The following is a 20,898-nucleotide window of genomic DNA, read 5'->3' as shown; positions in this document are numbered from 1 at the left end:
TCGAGATGGGCCTTCTTTGTACAGGTGCTTCATCCTCACAAATACCCTATGAGCAACATACTGTTATTATCTGCATTTTACCACTGAAGCTGAGGCACAGAGAGTTTAATTAACTGGCCCAAAGTCACCCAGCTTGCAAGTGACCAAGTCAGGCTATGAACCTAGAAAGTCTGACTCCAGAGTCCAGGTTGTTTTGTCTTTTTTTGTCTTTTTAATTGGAGGATAATTGCTTTACAAAAGTCTAGGTTTTTAAAAATTCATTACATGCATCACAGCTTCTCCTCTAGGTGAAGAGGGGTATGGTCAACAGGCTGGGCTCAACGGTGAAGGGACTTAATAGTTTGCACTTGACTCAATGGGCAGTGGGAAGCAACAGGAGGACCTAGTGTTGGGGGCTGACCAGAAGTCCTCCTTATTGAAGGTGACCGAGGCTGCCCTGAGCAGGTCTGAGCTGGTCTCTCCCTCTGAGCCGAACTTAAAGGCCCCTGGACAGCTCGGATGAGGCCTGGCAGGTGATCTGAGTGACCCAGGCTCCCCCAAAGCCCGCCTTCTCCTGACTAGCCCAGGGCTCAGATTCTCTCCCCTTCTGTGTTCAGTTCCCAAGAAAACCTGCATCGGTTCTCAGGACAGACCTGGTGGGATGTGGAAAGCAGAAGCTGAGGCAGACGGAGATATGATGGACTTGAAATGCCAGGAGAGGATGCTCGCAGGAGAACAGGGCTTGGGCTGGGAGAGGGAGGAACCCACCAGTCCACACTCACCCACAGCTGGTTACGCGGGCACCAGGCGCCATTCGGGGACAGCATCCCCCCGGGAGCCACACGGATAGGAACCCTGCACTCCGGACTTCCAATTACGTTTCCATATTGGTGGGAAGGACGGATGCTAAGCAAGAATGGCTGGTTCTCATTATTCAAGACAGTTCAGTTCTGCCAAGTCTCCAGGACATGAACTAGCAAACGCCGGGCTATTGCTCCCAGGGGAAGGATGCCTGTATACACACGTCACATCGAGTCTCAAACGTGCACGGGGCAGAATTTGAGTTGCCTGGTGTGCACGTTCCCAGCCGCTCTGCTTTCTTGATGCAGCTCTTAACACAGGAATCAGGGGATGGAGCCGGGAAGGGAAGGGCAGGTGGTGCTGGGAAGTCCAGCCCTGGGGCTGGTGGGAACCAGGATCGGGTGTTTCTAGGACGTGAGCCTATCCATGTATCTGTGCTGCTGCGGTGCTTGCCCAGTCATGTCGGACTCTTTTACGACCTCATGAATTGTAGCCTGCCAGGCTCCTCTGTCCATGGGATTCTCCAGGCAAGAATATTGGTGTGGGTTGCCATTTCCTCCTCCAGGGGATCTTCCCGACCCAGGGACTGAACCCGCATCTGCTGTGTCTCCTGTATTGGCAGGCAGGTTCTTTACCACTGAGCTACCTGGGAAGTCCCCATAATGTGTATACACACACCTCTTTCCCTGGGCAGCAATGGTGTACTATTTGCTAACTCCGTGTCTGAGGCAACTTTGTGGAATCTAATTACAGCAGATAATGAGAATTAATGTGTATTAGTAAATTATACGAAGAAACCTAACTAAGGGTGAATTGTCATATTGGTACCCAGAGGGGCTTGTCAAGAAGCGCTTCTTGGAGGAGGTGACATTTAAGCCTAGACTTAGAACCCACTGTACCACACAGGCTAGAAGGAACACTTTCTCCAAGGAGAGGGAACAGCATGGCAAATCCTTCAGGAGGTCAAAAGCACACATGACCCGGAACTGAAAGGAGCGATTGGGTGTGAGGGGCTAGGGGCAGGCTGGGGCTGAAGGGCTGCACCTTGTCTGGGTTCTGGGGGTGGAGCCAGGCGGGAGAAGGGGAAGGGCAGGCCTGCATCGCTGGGGGAGGCCACGCCCCCACCCCCTCCCACCCTGGGCCCAGCGCGGCTGCTGCCTGATGCCTTCTTGGTCTAGGTTGAGCCTGAGCCAAAACCTGGGCTACTACTTCGCCAAAGATGAATACCAGAAGGCCTGGAACTGGTGGGATCTCAGCCTCCACGTGCACGCGCCCCCCATCCAGCCCATCTCCCTGAAAATCAACCAGTACATCGAGGTGCAAATCAGGAGCCAGGACAAAATCATCTTCCACTTCACCCACCACGAGAAGCGCATTTGCTTAAACCTGGGCACCAAGTACAAGGTTCGGTCCCAACTCCCCACCTCGGTCTGCCAGGCGGGGAACCGCCTGCTCCTGGGTCACTGCGGGCTGGGGGTGGTCCACGCCCTGGCCTCCGGGCTATGTTCTGCCTCAGCCCAGCCCCTAGGGAAACGAGGCCAGCTTCATGGACTGGCCATGTGACCGTGTACAAAGGCAATCATTTCCTAGAGGAGTGGGATGTGTGGGGTGGGAGGGAAGTTCAAGAAGGAGGGGACACTGACAGCCGATTCACGCTGTATGGCAGAAACCAACACGACACTGTAAAGCGACTATTCCCATTAAAAATAAATGTAAACAAAAGAGGCAGTCAGCTGACATCCGAAGACCCTGAGATTCAGAGCGGAGGAGACTGACATCCTCATCCTGGACAGGCCCCAGGGGAGCCCCAGAGGGAGGTGGGGCTCAAGGGCAGACATTGGCCCCCTGGCTGAGGCAGGGCTGTCCTCTGCTGCGCTAGGGAGTCCGTGGGGAGCACCAGACGCCCCCAGGAGGGCACAGCCTTTGGTTTGGGGTCAGGCTGGCATGTGGCCTCAGCCCAATCACCGTAGCCCGTGTGTCCAGAGGCACGGGTCAAGTGTCTTGGGGAAGCAGAAGAAACGTCACTGGTGGCAGGACTGGGCACTCAGGTTTGCCCTGGAGAGATTCGGTCCTGGAAGGGTCCAGGAAGACTCTGACCACAGGGTCCCAGTCCTGCCGTGGGGGGCACGTGGTGTCCGGGCCACATTAATCCTCACCCAGCCTTCTGTGAATTCCCCCAGTACATTACCCTGGAGGTGCTGAGCGAAATGAAAAAGAAATCAGTCCTGGAGATGGAAGTCAGTCCCACAGCTCAGAAGATCCAGATCCTTCTGGGGAAAATGAGTAGGATCCTGAGGCTCCTGACCATCCCCGACTTGGAAAGCTTCACATGGTGCGTCAAGATCTTGCCAACAAGGCGGCACAGGTCCGAGCAGGGGCTCGCTCCCGCCAAGCTCAGGCCATCACTCAGTTGTCCCAGAGGGGCTTCGGCAGGTGCTAAGTGCCTGGGGGAGGTGGAGTTGTCAGACGCCCCAAGGAAACCCCCAAAGCCCTAGGCTTTGAGAGCTGGCTTGTAATTTGGTACCTATCACAGCTCCTTGGTTTGGTGGGGCTGAGTTCTGGGGGGAGGCGGGGGCAGAGACAGGGCTGACAGCGTCTGTGGCTGGGCACAGAAGACGTAAGCATGTGCCCTGAGGGTATCAGAGGCAAATTGTTTCAGAGAATACATGTCAACCCATGTCCCGCTGGCTTCTTCTGGTCATTTGAATGCAGAAGTTCTTTCTAGTCCTTGAGTTGACTCAGGACACAGACTATCTCAAAGCCATTGTTGACTGTGTGACCTTGGGCATGTAGTTTCCTGCCTCAGTTTCCTCACCTGTAAAATGGGTCTAGAAACAGTAGCCTCACAAACACCCCCTCTTCTGCCCCTGCCAAGGCAGAGGGACACTCACTCAGTAAAGCAGCACCAGCCTGCAGCCAGTCCCCCAGCTCGGGGCGGGGAAGCCCGAAAGGACCCACAGTCAAAGCCTCTTCAATCCCTGGGCCCCTTTTGGGCACTGGTGACAGTCACCAACTCGAGTAGGTAAAGCAAAATGGGAAACGTGTGATCTGGGTGGAAGGTGCAGTGGGTCTCCAGTCCAGAAAGGACCGGTGTGTGGGAGGCCTCCAGAGCCGGGACTGGCATTCTCAGCTCAGCAACACTCGTTTTATTCCAAAGGCGTGTTTTCTAGGCATCTCAGTTTGTGTGGCTTTGTCTCCTGATCTTTCTCAAAGACCAGTGGTCTCCGATTGGCCTGGCTCGATTAGGTCACTCAAGGTTCAATCCAGTGTGGTAGGGCGGGCGGGGTTATGTCTTGTAACCACAGCTCCTAGTTGATGTCAAGCATGGGGAGGGGCAGTAGTTTCTAGAAAAGGGGGGTTCAGGAGCTGGGTGGTCCTGTACAGCATGCCTTTCCTACATCCGAGACACTGCAGACTTTCCAGAATGACCCCAACTGCAGCCTGAACCAAAAGCATGTGGGAAACCCCTTCTTCCTGGCTCAGCCGAGCAACTAGCCAATCCCTGCTGTGAACAGACACACAAACCCTACTTTTGCAGCTGGTCTCTCCTGCCTCCAAATCTTCACCGAAGTCCCATCCTCACTCCAAACCCAGACAACAGTGCTCCTGGGGTGGGGCCGGGGTGGTCGGGCTGGTAGCAGCGGGCCCTACCGGTCACTTTCCCTCTGACTCTCACGTCTTATTGGCATGTGGCATCACCAGCTAGTACTACAGTTACTCTGCTGCCAGGCGGTGAGCCACGAGCGCTGCCAGTGACCGCTATGGGGAACGAAGCGTCACGGGCCAACCTCCACATTTCCGGAGCTTGTTGGTTTACACCTTTGCTGGGTGTGGGCAGGGGCCCTTTCTCCTACCAGGCGCTGGAGACGGAAGCTCCGGGGTCGAGTCTCAGCAGCAAATAAACCCTCCAAGCCTGCCCACGTCTCAAAGCCCCGACGTTTCTCCCACATGTGCCTTGGAAGCCGATGGTCCAGGTGGGGGTCTTGGCACCACCACATGCTGGCTGTGTGACCTCGGCCAAGGCAGGGAGCCCCTCTGGGACTCCATTCCCTCCTCTGTAACAGGAGGGCAACCACAGAACAGAGCTCGCAGCTGGAGGATGAGAACAGATGGTGTTAGGGAAGCGTTCGGCGCGGGGCTTCCCAACTGTGAGCGCTTAGGATCATCAGCCAGTGCCTCCCCTGGTCCTGCTCCTTCCAAGAAGCCTAAAAGCGTGACTCACCCCATTAATGCAGAGATTGTCAACAGGTGGACTTGAAGAGGCACTGGGTTTGGTCAGCTCCCTGTTTTAAAATATTCTGACTTCCCTGGTGGTCCAGTGGCTAAGACTTCGCACTCCCAATGCAGGGGTCCCGGGTTCTATCTGTGGTCAGAGAACAAGATCCTGCATGCTGCTACTAAAGATCCTGTGTGCCACAACTGAGACCCAGCACAGCCCAACAGATAAATACTTCTTCAGAATCTTTAGGGACTTCCCTGGGTGGTCCAGTGGCTAGAACTCTGAGCTCCCAACGCTGGGGTTCCTGGGTTCAGTCCCTGGTCTGGGAACTGGGTCAAACATGCTGCAACTAAGACCCAGAACAGCCAAATAAATGTATAAAAAATATTAAATATTTAGCCATTAAAATATCTCGTTGCCAGCACTTACTTAGATGCGATATTTCACAGAGAGTTTTTGCATTTCCAACTTTGCTTGCAGCTGTTGCTCTGTGTGAGTGTTATCATGGACCAGACAGAATAACCCAGCAGGCAGGGACCACTTCATAGGGAGGAGTGAGTCCCCTCACAGATGAAGGATGCAGTGAAAGCAGCTGGGTGACCGGGAACTAGAAAAACCCCACCCTCTGTGTTAGCTTGCTAGAGCTGCTGTAACAAAGGACCACACGCTGGGTGGCTTACACAGCAGAAACTGATCGGCTCAGTTCTGGAAGCCGGAAGTCCAAGATCAAGGGTGTGGAAAGAATGTGGCCCAGGCCCATCTCCCAGCTTCTAGGAGTTCCTTTGTTTCTGGCAGTCTTCATATGGCGTTCTCCCTGTGTGCACACCTCTGGATCAAATTCCCCCTTTCCAGGGACGTCCCTGGGGGTCCACTGGTTAAGAATCGGCCTTGCAACACACAGGATGTAAGTTCGACCCCTGGTCTGGGAACTAAGATCCCACATGCCAAGGAGCAACTAATAAGCCTGTGAGCCACAACTAGAGACCCTGCGGGCTGCAACTCAAAGCCTACACGGCCAAGTAAATGTTTGTTTAATTTCCCCTTTTTATAAGGACACCGGTCATGCTGGGTGAGGGACCCACCTCTTTACAGTCTTAGCCAACTACATCTGCAACAACGAGCTGGTTCACAGACGCTTGGATAGCAGGAGAACTCACCAGAGAGCAAGTGCCACCTGTCCACCCCCCACCCCCGCCCCACACCACTGCCAGGGCGGTGTAGAAGGAGAGACCCCCATTCCCTGTGCCTTGCGGCACAGCATCAGCACGCTACAGAGCCTCACTCTGCACCAGCTGGCGGTGGAGAAATGTTCTCTGCGCCCAGCTCCAGAATCTCAAAGCAGGGCCAAAAGGGGGTGGATTTGGAGGTGAGAGGCACTCCATGGATACTGACACACAGGATCTTCCTTCTCCCTGCTGCAGCATTAATGAAGCACGGAGAATCACTCACACACACACACAGAGTCAGCTTGGCCAAGATCTCACACACACACAGTCAGCTTGGCCAAGATCACACACACACACACAGTCAGCTTGGCCAAGATCACACACACACACACACACACACACACACACAGAGTCAGCTTGGCCAAGATCACACACACACACACACACACACACACACACAGAGTCAGCTTGGCCAAGATCACACACACACACACACACACACAATCAGCTTGGCCAAGATGGAAGCAGCTGCAGTCAGGCCAAGGTCAGGACACTGCCAAGGCAGTGGACCAACACGTCCTGCTTTGGAAACGACAAAACCTCTGTACCTATAAAGCTTCCTATTCTCGTTTCTCAGGCCCTCCGGAGTCTGGTCTGTCCCCCATACCCGTGTTTCCTTCCAATAGAGCCCTTTCCTGCTCCAGTTAGACATGATGCCTTCTGATGCTTACACTCCAGGACCCTGATGGGTACAGAGCATGAGCAGTAAGGAGATGGGGCTGGACACAGATGCACAGGGGTCTGAACAGCCTGCGTGCCATCAGGAGTTGTACGCAAAGGGAAAAGAGAGCATTAGTAAGCCTAGGTTCTTGTAGGAAAAACACCTCACTATTCCCAGCAAGGAATATTGAAAATGAGGGTCTTGACTCAGAGCAATGGCCTTGTAAATAGAGGAGGGGAGGGAATAAAGGAGGGGGGAAGGAGGGGTAGAGGCAGGACCTGGTAGGAATGGGACGGGGAAGGGAAGGCTATGTGCCTTGGGTCCACGGGGATTCTTTCAACCGGTACTTACTGAGCATCTACCGCAGGTTCTGGTCTAGGCACCAGGTACACAGCTGTCAACACAACAGAGCAGCTTACAACCTGCTGTGCGCAAGACAGACAATAGCCAAACTAGCAAGACACCATTTGCTGGTATGAAAACAGGCGAGGGAACAGCCAAGTGCTGGAGACTGGGGGTTGCTGTGTCTGCCACAGGGTTCTGCAACTCCACCGCTCTCCACATTTTGAACTGGATAACTGTGTGTTGTACGAGGCTGGCCTATGCATTATAAAATATTTGGACATTCTAGTTGCTTCTCCAGCTATTAATAGAAACCAATAAAACCTCTACCCCTGTGCACACATACACATCAGTCATGACAACTAAAAACGTCTTTAGATGTTGCCTAATGTGTTCTTGGTGGCAGGGGCAGGGGTCATCTTATTGAGAACTACTGTTGTAGATCATTTGGGTTTTCTGTTTTGTTGTTTTATGCCCCAGCACATGTCTGTCTTGGCAAATGTCCCACATACTTGAGAAGAATGTATTCTGCAATGGTTGGGTATTCTGAATTAAGCAATGAGGAAACACAGGGCCATCCAGACTCTGGTCCATTCTATAACTAACCTTGTGGTGGTGGAGTCACTAAGTCGTGTCCAACTCTTGAGATATATTTACTAAAAAAAAAAAAAAAAAGTCAATGCCAATGCCATGAAAACAAGCAAACAGAAACCTTAAGAATTTCTACATTAAAAGAGACTAAAGAGATGCAACAACCAAGTAACACGGAAGCACTTGGGTAAGAAAAAGCTATGAAACATTTTGGGTAACAACTGAGTAAAGTAAAATATGGACCATGCAGCAGATACTACTGATTTTTTTAAGTGTGATATTGGTATTAGGGTTATGTAGGAGACTGTGCCTACTGTCTGGAGATGGCTGCTTAAGTATTTAGGAGTAAAACGTCATGATGCCTGCAACTTACTTTCAAATAGTTCAGCAAATGAACGTGAAAGTCGCCCAGTCATGTCTCTTTCCGACCTGACCCCATGGACTATACAGTCCATGGAATTCTCCAGGCTAGAATACTGGAGTGGGTAGCCTTTCCCTTCTCCAGAGAATCTTCCCAACCCAGGGATCTTATCTGTAAACACTGAGATGAGACTATGCCTATCTGTAAACACTGAGGGCAGGAGGGGAAGGGGACGACAGAGGATGAGATGGTTGGATGGCATCACTGACTCAACGAACATGAGTTTGAGCAAGCTGCGGGAGATGGTGGACAGAGAAGCCTGGCGTGCTGCACTTCCTGGGGTTGCAAAGAGTTGGACACGAGTCAGTGAATGAACAATAACAAACACCACTCATAACTGATGATTAAAACTTACCTGACTGGAATTCCCTGGCGGTTCAGCTGTTACGTGCTTTCACTGCCAGGGCCCAGGTTCAATCCTTGGTCAGGGAACTAAGATTCTGCAAGCTACACAGCACAACCAAAATAAAAAAGGAAAGCTCACCTGTCTGAAAGAGTGTAAAAGAGCCCAATATTATAAGAAAAATTAGTTAAATATACATAGAAAAAATCTGGAACCAATATGCAAACATTTAACAGCAGTTTACCTTTCAAGTGTCATTTACAAAACTTTCACATTTTATGTTAAAATTCAAACACTGTAGAAATGTCTAATAGTGAACATATTTTGATAACTGGGAGTTTTTTAAAATCCCAAATATGCATTTATTGGATGACTATGTAATGGATGCCCGTTTACCAAGCGTCCAGCAGCTGCCTCCGTTCCAGGGGCCTGAGGAGGAGCAGACAGACAAGCTGGTGAAAAAACCACCACCAGAAGAAGAGCTCCTGAAAGGAAGCAATGAAGCTCCTGTTTTCTGGGAAGCAGCCTTCCCTCCACCGATACCCGCAGGTTCCTTTGACAAATGGCCTCTTTTTAAAAACTAAGGCCGACTACTCTTTGTTCCTTGTTAACAGCAGAGAAGAATTTAGACACAGGGTTGTAAAAATACAATACTTGTTTTTATTGTGACTTCAATAATGCTAAAGTTCAGCACAACTATATGTGCTGATGGTACTCTGGAAATTGGCAGTTTTGCAAATGAAGAAAAATTATCTTTCAACTAATGAGGCGTTCAATGTTTCAAAAATGTCTTTCCACAATAATCGTCTTGCCAAAAGAACCCACACAATACCAGTAAAATGGGGGAAATGGGAGTAGCGCCGGTGGAGAGGACCACTGTCAATACTCTGCTTGTGATCCGTGTTGCCGTTCCGCAAGATGGACCGTTGGGAGAAACCCAGTCCAGGTGCCCAGGCTCAGTCTATACGACTTCTACACCGCGTGTGAATCAACAATAAAAATCCTAGTTAAAAGAATTCTTTTCAAAGGATCCACACACAGACTCATGAGGACAAAGTAGGAAGCAAAAATCTTTATTTCTGAAAAAATTCACATTTATTAAAAACAGCAATTTCTAGCCAAATAATATAAAGCATTTTAAATTAATTATTTGAAAGTATGTACACTCTGTATAAGCGAACACTTTAAACTGTACAGATTTAAACAAACAGTCATTTAGCAAACAGGTTGGATCACTATTACCTACTTGGTAAGGTGTTTGAGTGTTTCAGAAATAAAAGATTCAAAGCACAAGAATGAGTGCCATCAAATATTTTTATCGTTAAGAACATACTCTGCTCTGTACATCAAATGAAATCATAGTACTGTACAATAATCATGCCCTCATTTCTTTGGAAAGGCTATTTAAAAATCAAATGTACATATAATATACAAAACTGGGTATTTTACAGTTTATTTCATTAAACACATATTTAAAATAGTAAGTAGAAGTGAGTAGAATCTTCCTAATTCATTCATTTCCTATCAAAGAATGAATATGGCCCCTCTTTACCTTCTACCTTCCCAAAATATACAGAGTATTAAGGTCTATCAAGCAACATCCATCACCAAGTTACACTGAGGTGAAAAGCAAGTGACCTTTTAAAATGACAGACATCAGGGTTATGTAAACTATCCACACGTGGCGGGAGTCTACTTGAAGTGGATGAAAAATACTAGTCTCACAGAGTGAGGTCTGCTGGCTACGTTCCAGAGCCCTTGTTAGCGTTCTATCTCGAAACTAGTGTCTCAGTAATTCAAAATTCATTGTGAACCAAAAAGCAGGTGACATTTACTGTAACATCAGAGGCAAAACCAATTCAATCAGCAAACAGGTATTTGTAGGAAAACTCAAGAGATGTGCGTGATTAATTTGATGATCCCTGATATCAGGCAGTCCATTTCAAGGCATGGGCGGTCTTCACCAGTTTGTGAGTAAACTGTATTCTGCTGTCGCAGGCTGCCGATCCACAAGGCCGGCCCACGGCAGAGCCGCTGTGAATGTTCCGGACAGAAAAGTGCTCGCTTTTCAAAGAACTACGGAAATGGAAGGCAATGTGCAGAAAGCTGGTAACCCTAAGCATCATGCATGCGACCTGCTATTCATCAGGCTTCCTGGCCTCCTCAGTGTGCCAGCCTGAAGACGCCCTAATTGGTACCTCCCCCTCACAAACACTGCCTATTGTACCGTGAAGATTCTCATTAAAGACACGCACGTATCCACCACGAGGAGGCTGCAGCCCCGGCCTGCCTTTGAATGCTCTGTACCTAAGCCATTCACAGAGCACAGATTCTGGGACCTTACACAAGGCCCTTGCATCTCGAAACTACCCCACATCAAACACGCAGAAAGAGAACACCTTGAATCCCCAGGAGCAGCCAATCTACTCCAAACTAAACTTCAAAGTGAGAGGAGAAATTTTATAAATAGAGTGTAGAAATAACATTTCTGGAAGTAAAAAAACAAAAAAACAAAAAAAGTCACTGTGGAATGCTCGGTGGTTAAAAGGACTGCAGTGTTTCTTGCTCTAACAAACCTTACTCTTGGAAGTTCCCTAATTAGCTGTATTTCCGTAAAGCTCTCTGTGGTATTTATTGTAACCTATTTTCACTGCATTTTTCTTAAGAACCGTTTCCCTGTGTGCCCTCCATAAGTTTTTCCTCTTAAAAACTTACACTGCTTGCGACCATTTAAGTGAGGCAGCTATCAGCGCTCATAGACTATATAGCTTATCTTTGGCATTGTGATGTTTTTAAAAGGGAAACACAAATCATTGCACACTTTGCTTCCATTTCATTCTGTGATGAGCCCTGAGTAGCGGCCGTGTGGTTCTGGGGACGTCCCTCGTCCAATTCCCTGGTGTCCTGCAGCCTCCGGACCCGGCAGCCCGTTCCTGCCAGCCGGCCATCTATACGCACAGCCCAATAGGCCAAGTTATTTAGAAACGGACAGTAGGAGGTTCAGCTGAAAAGCAAAGAGAAAGGCTGTGTTAGTTCCACTGTGCAATACCGTGCTCAAGAAAAGGTGTTCAGATTCTCACAACCAGAACAACAGGGCAAGTCTAAAATTTTTAAGAGACCAATGAACCTGGCTGTAAAGTAGAACCTGGACCCGTGATGGTGTGACTCCCGAAGCAGCCCCTGGGGCGCCACACATCGTGGTGTCCTGTGAGGAGGCGCGGCCGAACCTGGACCCTTAACTCGTTCAGAATCCGGTGAGGAAGACACAAAAAAACTAGACACCAATACTGACAAAAAACAGAAATAGCTCTGAGGTCCCCAAACTGCTTGGCACCAGGGACCAATTTCATGGAAGGCAATTTTCTCATGGACTGCAGGTGGGGACAGTTTGGGGATGATTCACTTGAATTATATTTATTGTGCACTTTATTTGTGTTATTATTACATCACTTCCACCTCAGATCATCGGGCATTAGATCCCAAAGGTTGGGGACCCCTGTAAATAACCAACTTCATCTTTCTGTATGCAGAGTGTGCTGTGCAGAGAGCTGCATGCTAGGAATTCTTTAAATGATTCTTCACTGCACAAGAACAGGCCTGGCAGATTCGGGAGCCCCCGCCCCCTCTGTAAAGAAGGGCGTGACACAGAGCCGGCCCGGGGAAACCAGAGAAGTCGCCACTGTCACCGGCAGGGACGCAGCCTGAGCTCTGCAGCTCTGCCGCCCCGGCCCTGGAGAGCTGCGGCTGGCTGAGCCTGGCAGTGCGTCCTTCTGAACACAAGGGTTTTTGGGTCTTGTGTTTTCGGCATTTTATTTACTGTTAGTATGTACAGTGCACATTTATGAGACCCACTGGCAAGCATAACTGCCCTTTCCTTTTTCTAAAAGAACTTCTTACGATTGGAGGCTAACTACAATATTGTGGTGGTTTTTGCCATTCACTGACATGAATCCCCCATGGGTGCACATGTGTCCCCCCATCCTGAAACCCCCTCCCACCTCCCTCCCCACCCCATCCCTCTGGGTGGTCCCAGAGCCCTGGCTTTGAGAGTCCTGTTTCATGCCTCGAACTTGCACTGGTCATCTATTACTCCGAATTAAAAAGATGGATTTTATGGTATACGAATTATACCTCAATTTAAAAATGACCCCACTTCTCCTCCAGTTACCACCCCGTCTCTTCTCTCTCCGCACAGTAAAACTCCTCAAAGACTGACCACACTCACTGCCTCCAGTCTCTCCCCCTGCAGGTTCAACGCAAACCAATCAGACGCTCAGCAACCTTACTGCTCTCCTCTCTAGTCCTTACCATATACTAAACTCCTCAACGATTCTTAAAAGCATAAACAAAATACCCTCCGTGGCGCCAGTCTACTTCTACTCAATGAAAGTTTGCTGACAGAACGGAATACATGATGACAGTAAACACAGGCTCAGCTCTCTCTTCAGGTTTTTTAATTTAGGAAGAAGAGAAAAAGAGGACCTCTTTCTGACATCTTTGAAACATGGGCCTCTTATCATACATACTGCAAACAAAACTATGTAGCAACCTAAATACCACTGTTTGAGTCTTCCACAAAGAGTTTATCTTAAACAGAGCAACTTTCAATTATCAGAAAGCATTAAAAAGCAACGGAGGGGACTTCCCTGGCGGTCCAGTGGTTAAGGCTACATGCTTCCACGGCAAGGGGCCAGGTTTGATCCCTGGTTGGGGAACTAAGACCCCACGTGCCACAAAAGTGTGGCCAAAAAAAAAAAAAAGAAGCAACTGAAAATCTGAACACCACTGCCAAACATGAGAGAGCACGTTTGGCAATGCTCATCAGAATAATGTACAATTTTAAAAATTACAACAAAATATGGTAACTCAAAAGATACTATCTACTCAAGTAAGACAACTAAAAGGTTATAAAAGTAACACAGATTACCTACCTGTTCCATTGAAGGACAAGCAATGATTTGAACATCTTCAGGGCTAAACTCTTCCTTTAACAAGACGTGGAACTTCTGGAAGACTTGCTGAATATTATTCTTAGAAAGAAGAAAAGGCAATCATATTACATGAGTCACTGAGAACAGGTTCAGCCTCCTTAAACATGAAGAACCAAGGACGTTAAATACTACTATTTGCCAAAACAAGTGGAGGAGACGTATCTTCCTGGGGATAACCAAAGACATGTAACTGGTCCTTAATATTTCACATGCCAGCACAACCTAACTAATAAGACTTACCAGATAGTATTTCCTGGAAAAAACTGAACTCTTGCCAGCCTTGTCCCCTCCAGAGAATAATAAGAGTCTTCAGCAGCAATTTCTTCCACAAAAGATAATGAAGTTCCCAGACACATAAATTGTACTTTAAAAATCAACCAATGCCTTGAGTAAAGATGTGAGCTCAACACAGAGCTGGAAGCAGTGAGTACTAAATTTGCTCTGGTGTTTAATCCCTTGGGGGTCGCTGCAAGCCATGTATTTTCACTGCTGCTGCTGCTGCTGCTATATCGCTTCAGTCGTGTCCAACTCTGTGCGACCCCATAGACGGCAGCCCACCAGGCTCCCCCGTCCCTGGGATTCTCCAGGCGAGAACACTGGAGTGGGCTGCCATTTCCTTCTCCAGTGCATGAACGCATGTGAAGTCGCTTCAGTCGTGTCCGACTCCGTGCGACCCCGTGGACTGCAGCCCACCAGGCTCCTCCGTCCATGAGTTCTCTAGGCAAGAGCACTGGAGTGGGTGCCATTTATCTTCTCTACTCACCAGTAAAATGGGGCATAGTTCCTGAGAGGCTGTTCTCTCAAGTGTTGGGCCACATCTCACACAGAGGTCTGATTACTCATTTACTCATTTCTACTTTTTGGCAGAAATCACCTTTGTGCCATAGGTAACCATAAAAAATTAAGACAAAATGAGGGCTGGGGGGGGGGAGGGGGCAGAATCAGACAGATGCAAGCTTTGTTAAGTCTTTCAAGAATCCCAGTGCTTTTTTTAATCGACTGCACTAGAATAGTAGACCAACATTTCCAAATGTTCACAGGAAGAGGAAAATGCCAGAAGAAGCAAGAATACTTGGAGAGACCAGCCAACATTCAAACACATCATCATGAAACTTACCCTGACTGGTTTAAACAGGATGAACTCAGTATCCTTGTTGGATAGGTACAAAGACATACTTCTCAATGTCAGGGGCAGCTTTGCTTTTATTGTCTTGTAGGCACTTGCCACAAGGTCACTGACCTTTGCTGGAAAGAAATTAGCCTCCTTAGTATCACAAATAAAAACAGAAGTACTTCCATTTTAATTCAGAGGAGAATAAAAGGAGAGAAAAACAGCAAAAGATGACTATTTCCTCAAAGAATTTTTTTTCACTTTTGTTTATTTATCAAGTTTAATCACAAGCCCATAAACATTCATTAAGTATTTAGACATATAAAATTCTAACCACAAAAGCTAAACAGAAAAGAATTCCCCCAGCATGGCTCAGGACACTCATAGGGACAGTAATACGGTGCCTTTGGAATTTGGAGATAAGAGGTAAGGTAAAATTGGAAGTCATTTGCAGAGAAACACTAGAAAGAATTACTTCGTAATGAATGAACTTATTCACTGTGACTCTTACTGACTCACAGTAAGAGATGCTTTCTGTCTTATGAGATCATTCAGAAAATGCCCACACGTATTTCATGGGAACTAAAAATCCATCTGTTACGTTCTTATATTATCAGAAAAGAAACAGAATTCCAGAAAATGTTAACTGAAATAATTAGCAGCCCAGATGTAGTGTCTCAGAAGAAGTACAAATGGAAAAGAACAGCAGTAATCTGTATTAAGTATTTAAAAGAGAAAATTACCTAGAAAGCTAGAAAGGAAAAGACTGATTAATGGTGTCAAAGATGGTCGACCTCACTCATAATTAAGGAAATGCCTATTAAAACAACTGAAATATTGCAGACTGGTCACAATCACTAAGACTGTGCATATGCACACTTGGCAGAGGTGTGGGGAAGCAGCCCCCTCCAGGCACTATTATTTTTAGCCATGCCATGTGGCACTGCCTGTGGAGACCTAACTATTGGTTGTCTAATGTTTTAGTTGCTAAGTCATGTCCAACTCTCTGCGACCCTATGTAGCCCACCAGGTGCCCCTGTCCATGGGATTCTCTAGGCAAGAACCCTGGAGTGGGTTGATCTTCCCAACCCAGGATCAAACCTGTGTCTCTTGTGTTGGTAGGTGGTTTTTTACCACTGAGCCACCTGGGAAGCCCATTTTAACTACTGGACCACCAGGGAATTCCCCTTCATCCACTGTTGATGGGAGTACAGTATGAACTGGTTCAACTTCTTGGAAGGGATACTGGGCAATGTCTAGCAAAACTGAAAACACACATACTCTTTAATATTTAATGTTTGTACTGCTGAAAATTTACCTTATAGACATGCTCACAAAATACCACCAAGATATGTGTGTTTATTAAAGAGTGTAAGGAGAAACTAAAATTTAAATATTAATAGAATTATTAAAGAAATTGTGCTCTAGTGATACATGTGTCCATTACTTAAAATGGGTAGAGCTGGATATGCTGATATAGAAGGGGCTCTAAGGTACAGAGTAAGTGTTTTTTTAAAAAGGGGCGGGGAGGGGATATTTTGTAAGCAGATTGGGTAGGAGGTCGCTGGAGAAAGAGAACCAAGCATGGTTTTCTTGACGTAAGGGAAGCCATTTTGTCCTAAGTCATTCTGTGATCTAAGCCCAGCCACAATGCTTGTCCCTGAAGAGGTCTCAGTAATTGATGATCTTAAGGGAAGTGAGGAAATGCAGGAACAAAGGAAGAGCAGTCAAAACACAACGTTCAGTGAGAAAAACTAGCTTTGTCCTCAAGGGATACAGAGAACAATCTGATACTGGTCTGTGAGTTCTGCAGGAAGTAAGGCCTCCAGGCGGAGGCTGGATGATGATGCTGACCCTCATGACTTCAATCAATCAAAGCTTAGATTCTGGAGACCACTGCCCCAGTTCAAGTTTGAAGTCCCTCTGCTCAAGCCCCTTCATGAATACGTGTACCCTTGGCTTAAAACTTCCCCAATTTTGCTGTCTGGGGAGATGCTGCTCTGGGAAAGATCCCTGGTGTTCTTTCTTGCTGCAAGTAATACCTCCTTCCTTCTGATCTTTGCCTTTTTTTGTGTCTTTCAGCTCAACACTTACCAAAAGGGAAACTTGGTGGGTGTCGAGCTAAAACTTGTTACCTAAAAAGCGGTTGGCCCAGGTTTTTCAAGTAACAATAGTAAAACCTTATTTGTATAACATGTTTGTGCTAGAATACACATGTCTGGGAAGCAGCTGTGGACAGTGGTTACCTTTGAGAGAACTAGCTTGGAGGTGGAGAACAGAATTACTTCTCATTTTTCACTCCTCCACATTTTCACTTTCGTTAAAAGTTTTTTCAGTTGAGGAGGGTCATAGATGAACAGGGCAAGAAAGTGCCGTGCCCACAAGAAGAACGAACCAACAATCCAAGGACTGCATGTTTTTCATGAGCAGATGAAAACTCCTTTAAGACAGTGAATTCCATAGGCTCTGGCCCTCTCATCACTAACACACTTGAGGGGTCACTGGTCAGTTTTCAGAGGCCTGGACAACTACAGTTATATGTGGAGCTCAGTAAATAAAGTACCCTAATTCTTAAGAAGGTATATCTCCCAGAGTGAAGTAACAAACTGGCATCGTAGTTATAGCTCAATCTCATGAGTTCATCATGAACTGACCCCAAGAACGTGATCAAGTCTGCACGCACCACATTAACCCTGGGTTCCAGGGTCCACGGCAAGTTCCTAGACTGCTCTTGGTGCTCCCTCCCCAAAGGCTCAAAAATCTTTGACATTTCAGTATGGGTTTCTCCTGTTACAGATCAAGAGACAGCAACTCCACAGCTCCCTGTGGCCAAAGGGGGCGGAAGATACAACTAGGTAAACTGAAGTATCACTGCTAACATTCGCCAGCATCTCCTCACATAGAAAGAAACAAAGTGATTAAATGACAAAAACAGTAAGCCTGATTTCATCTAGTCCTCCTGTGGGCTTCCTTTTCCTTTCATCTACTCCTGCTTTACTAATGATGACGGTAGTGCTACCTAAGAGCACCACACGCTCAACACTGAGACTCCTATTAGGATTCCACTTGAGAAAATGACAGCCCCTACTTTGAGCAAAAGAGAATCTTTTCAGAGCAGAAAGGAAATTCATTAATTATACATCAAGCCCCTAGGCTTAGCTGTACTAACTATGCCTATGCCAATTTGTGGGTTTCTACCTATTTGAAGAAAAATTTATTGCACCCAAGAGTTTCACCTACATTAACATTCAAAATAAAATCAGCTCCTATTTCTAAATAAGCTCTGCAAGTAACTGAAACCTTGAGCCAAAAGCCCAGTTAATCCGAAGACAGTCAGAATTCCTTCTAGAACTGGTGCTGAGTTACAGATTGACAAGCCTGCTGCTGACCCTGAGGGGTCAGAACAAGTGGTTTGCCACCAGGCTGACTATAGTTAGAATTTCCAGTATTGTCTGTAAAAGACTGGTTTTCTGTCTCTTGACAGAATGTAGTACTACGTGAAGGATGTTCTCTGTCCTTTCATAAGATGGCAAAGATTTCAATCTCATATACAACACAAGGTTTAAAATAATAAATCCAGTATACCATTCACTGTCTCTACCACAGTAAACAAAAGGACTAAAGCGTGTCACAAAGTTTATTTACAAAAGAAAACAAATCAATGCAAACCTATAAAAGCTCCCATGACAAATTTCTGGCATAAAATCCTGCCTTCCGTTCAAATGCAAGTGATGGTTCTCTACGCTTCGCAAACCTCCCTAAGAGACAGAGCTACTCTCACCCTTCTCTGTTCTACTTCAGCTTCAGACTAACCTGAGGCACTAACAAGAATAACTAAAAATCCCAGAATGGCCTCAGTTCTTTTTCCCAAAAGAAGTAAGTACCTGACAGACATACATTCTTTCACTATGGAAAGCCAATCGTGTTAAAAACCCGATTCCAGTTTAAGTGCCTATAGACAGTCAATCTTTTACGGCTGCTAAGACGGACTCATCCTTCGGCTTTCTCACTATAAGCAAACCGCTTCCTACCAACTTGCACACGGCTTACCCATAATTAAAACAGACTGCTTCGCCATCGTGCCCTTCTCATTCAAAGGATCTCTATCACAACATGAGCCAAGGGATGGCCAGAAATATAATCTAACAAAGTGACTTATTCTGGTTGAACGACAACTTAAACTGTCACAAAATGGACTAAAAATAACCCACAAAACTAGTCTTGATTTTCAGTGTCTAATATCTAATGCCAAAGAAGGGAAAAAACCTTCTAGCACAAAAAAATTTACATTTAGGAAAGAGTTAAGACAGGAAACATCTCAAGCATTTCTGCCAATCAATGACATTGCCTGCCAACTTCCAAACAACTTTTACAATTGTTTTTCAAACACTCTAAAACATTAAAGAGAATGTAACTTGTATAAAATGTAATAATGTGCAGTATTTCTTCATATAATACTTGGAAACAGTAGCATACGTGCCATCAATTTCATACTATCAAACAGTGTATTTTCATCCAAGTTCTAAGACAGTGAAAAGCAAGTATACAAAAACTAGTGCACTCAAAGCATTCTCATCTAAGCCATATTTTATTTTTAACTGGGTGTGTGCGTATGTATATGTATGGAATGCTTGTTGAAATACAAGTAGTGTAGGCTAAATTAAGACCTGTCCACTCCAAACTGGATCTTGCATTAACCTAAACCACAGCAGGAGTAGGAAGCCAACTCCTGGCTGCCAGAGCATGACTATATAAATGCAAATTAACCGACATCCTAAAAGAGAAATCCCAAATAGTAAGATGTGGATACCTGGTTGTGCCCAAGGCTGCTGAGACAGCGTATACTTAGGTCCTCCCTGACTGGCCATTGTTTTTAATGCTGAAACCTAGTAGAGGAGACAAAAGGGGAAAAGTTTCATTTCACTGATGACAAATTAAACTAGAACTGCTCTCAAAAGATGTGACACCATTCGAACCTATGAAAATAATAATAACCAAACGTACAGCTCTAAGAGAAAATGAATCATTTCCCATCCTTTACAACCAATAAAATATTTAAGTAAAACTTTTTTCGTGATTTCAAGGCATACCACTGTTTTGCAAAAAAGAAAACCACACCAATGTCCTGAGGCATTCTGCCTCAAACATTTCAGGAAGACAAGAATGAAGACTGAGAGAAACATCAACACAAAACAGATCTCTCTTTAAGTGGACTGTTAGGTTACCTTTAAATTATTTTCCTATGTTATCAGAAAAATGTCACAGGAGCTGGACAAAACCCCCTTTATATATCTACAGGGTCCTTTTCTTCATTATAGGTAGAGAGAATGTTATTAAAAAAAAAAAAAGGTTTTCAGACAGCATCAAAAAGCACACTTGACCAACCAGTGTTAGAGGTATGGAACTGGATGCCCACCCTCTAGTCACTTCTCTCCTCATTGCTCAGCATCAGTACAGAGAAGCAAAACCATGCATTCTGGACAAGAATGTTCTTAAGATGCCAAACTACAGTGGGGCTAAGGTGGAGCCGGGGAGTGTGAAAGACAGAAGCTCATAAAACATCTTCATAGAAAGGGACTGCTAGGTGCCACAGGTCCAGGCCATGACCTTGGCCTCAGCAGACAGTCTCATTAGAAAGACTTCAACACCAGCTCTTTCGATTTCTCATGAAGAAGGCCACATAAATATGCAGGGAGAGGATGCGCACAGACAGGATAACAGACAGGACATAACGTTAACCCAGGCCTCTCCAGCCCTCTGTTTCTACCAAGTTCACATTGCTGAAACTACTTCTAGGCCCTTGCTCATGTTGTCATGTGTATAAAATCACCCCTTTCCACTGTCACTGAATTCCTCTATATGGCTTTATTTTTACTGTGAAATGCTGCTTTTAAAAGTGAGTCATTGTCTAGGGATTAGACAATGCTAAAAGAAAAACATGCTCATGTTTAGTGTATATTATCCCCAATATTTCCCAACGTAAACAGAAACATACTAATGTGTCTACATTTACAAAAGCAGGAACACAGTGCTCTGAAAACTGTTTTTTTCCACTTAAATCTAAGTCCTGAACATTTTTCTGTATCCAACTGTTACACTTTAATAGTAATGCTTGCCTGTTAGTCCACTGGCTGTTCCAGAATTTAACCTATTTCATAATGACATATATTACACAGAACTATTTTATATTAAAAGCAAATACAGACTGGTATG

General features: G+C 46.2%; 2 protein-coding genes across 3 annotated transcripts in view; one reads left to right on the top strand and one right to left on the bottom strand.

Moving 5' to 3' along the window:
* Positions 1–3,534, top strand: part of ERICH6B (glutamate rich 6B) — a 52,579-nt gene extending 49,045 nt beyond the window's left edge. Inside the window, exons 11-12 of the mRNA XM_069602104.1 lie at positions 1,959–2,184; positions 2,961–3,534. Coding sequence (XP_069458205.1) covers positions 1,959–2,184; positions 2,961–3,275 — 541 coding nt within the window. The 3' untranslated portion in view covers positions 3,276–3,534. The remainder of the gene's footprint in view (positions 1–1,958; positions 2,185–2,960) is intronic.
* A 6,106-nt stretch (positions 3,535–9,640) lies between these two features.
* The window catches only part of COG3 (component of oligomeric golgi complex 3), a 60,121-nt gene continuing 48,863 nt past the window's right edge, over positions 9,641–20,898 (bottom strand). The window contains exons 20-23 of one of the 2 annotated variants that reach the window (XM_069601280.1): positions 19,496–19,571; positions 14,692–14,819; positions 13,515–13,613; positions 9,641–11,587 (exon numbers count right to left, since the gene is read on the bottom strand). In XM_069601280.1, the coding sequence (XP_069457381.1) occupies positions 11,558–11,587; positions 13,515–13,613; positions 14,692–14,819; positions 19,496–19,571 (333 nt within the window). In that variant the 3' untranslated portion in view covers positions 9,641–11,557. The remainder of the gene's footprint in view (positions 11,588–13,514; positions 13,614–14,691; positions 14,820–19,495; positions 19,572–20,898) is intronic. The other variant, XR_011259336.1, reaches the window with a different exon arrangement.

The sequence above is a fragment of the Ovis canadensis genome, chromosome 10 (assembly GCF_042477335.2).
Source record: "Ovis canadensis isolate MfBH-ARS-UI-01 breed Bighorn chromosome 10, ARS-UI_OviCan_v2, whole genome shotgun sequence".
In the NCBI taxonomy this organism is placed as follows: domain Eukaryota; kingdom Metazoa; phylum Chordata; class Mammalia; order Artiodactyla; family Bovidae; genus Ovis; species Ovis canadensis.
This window is presented reverse-complemented; position numbering and strand designations above follow the sequence as displayed.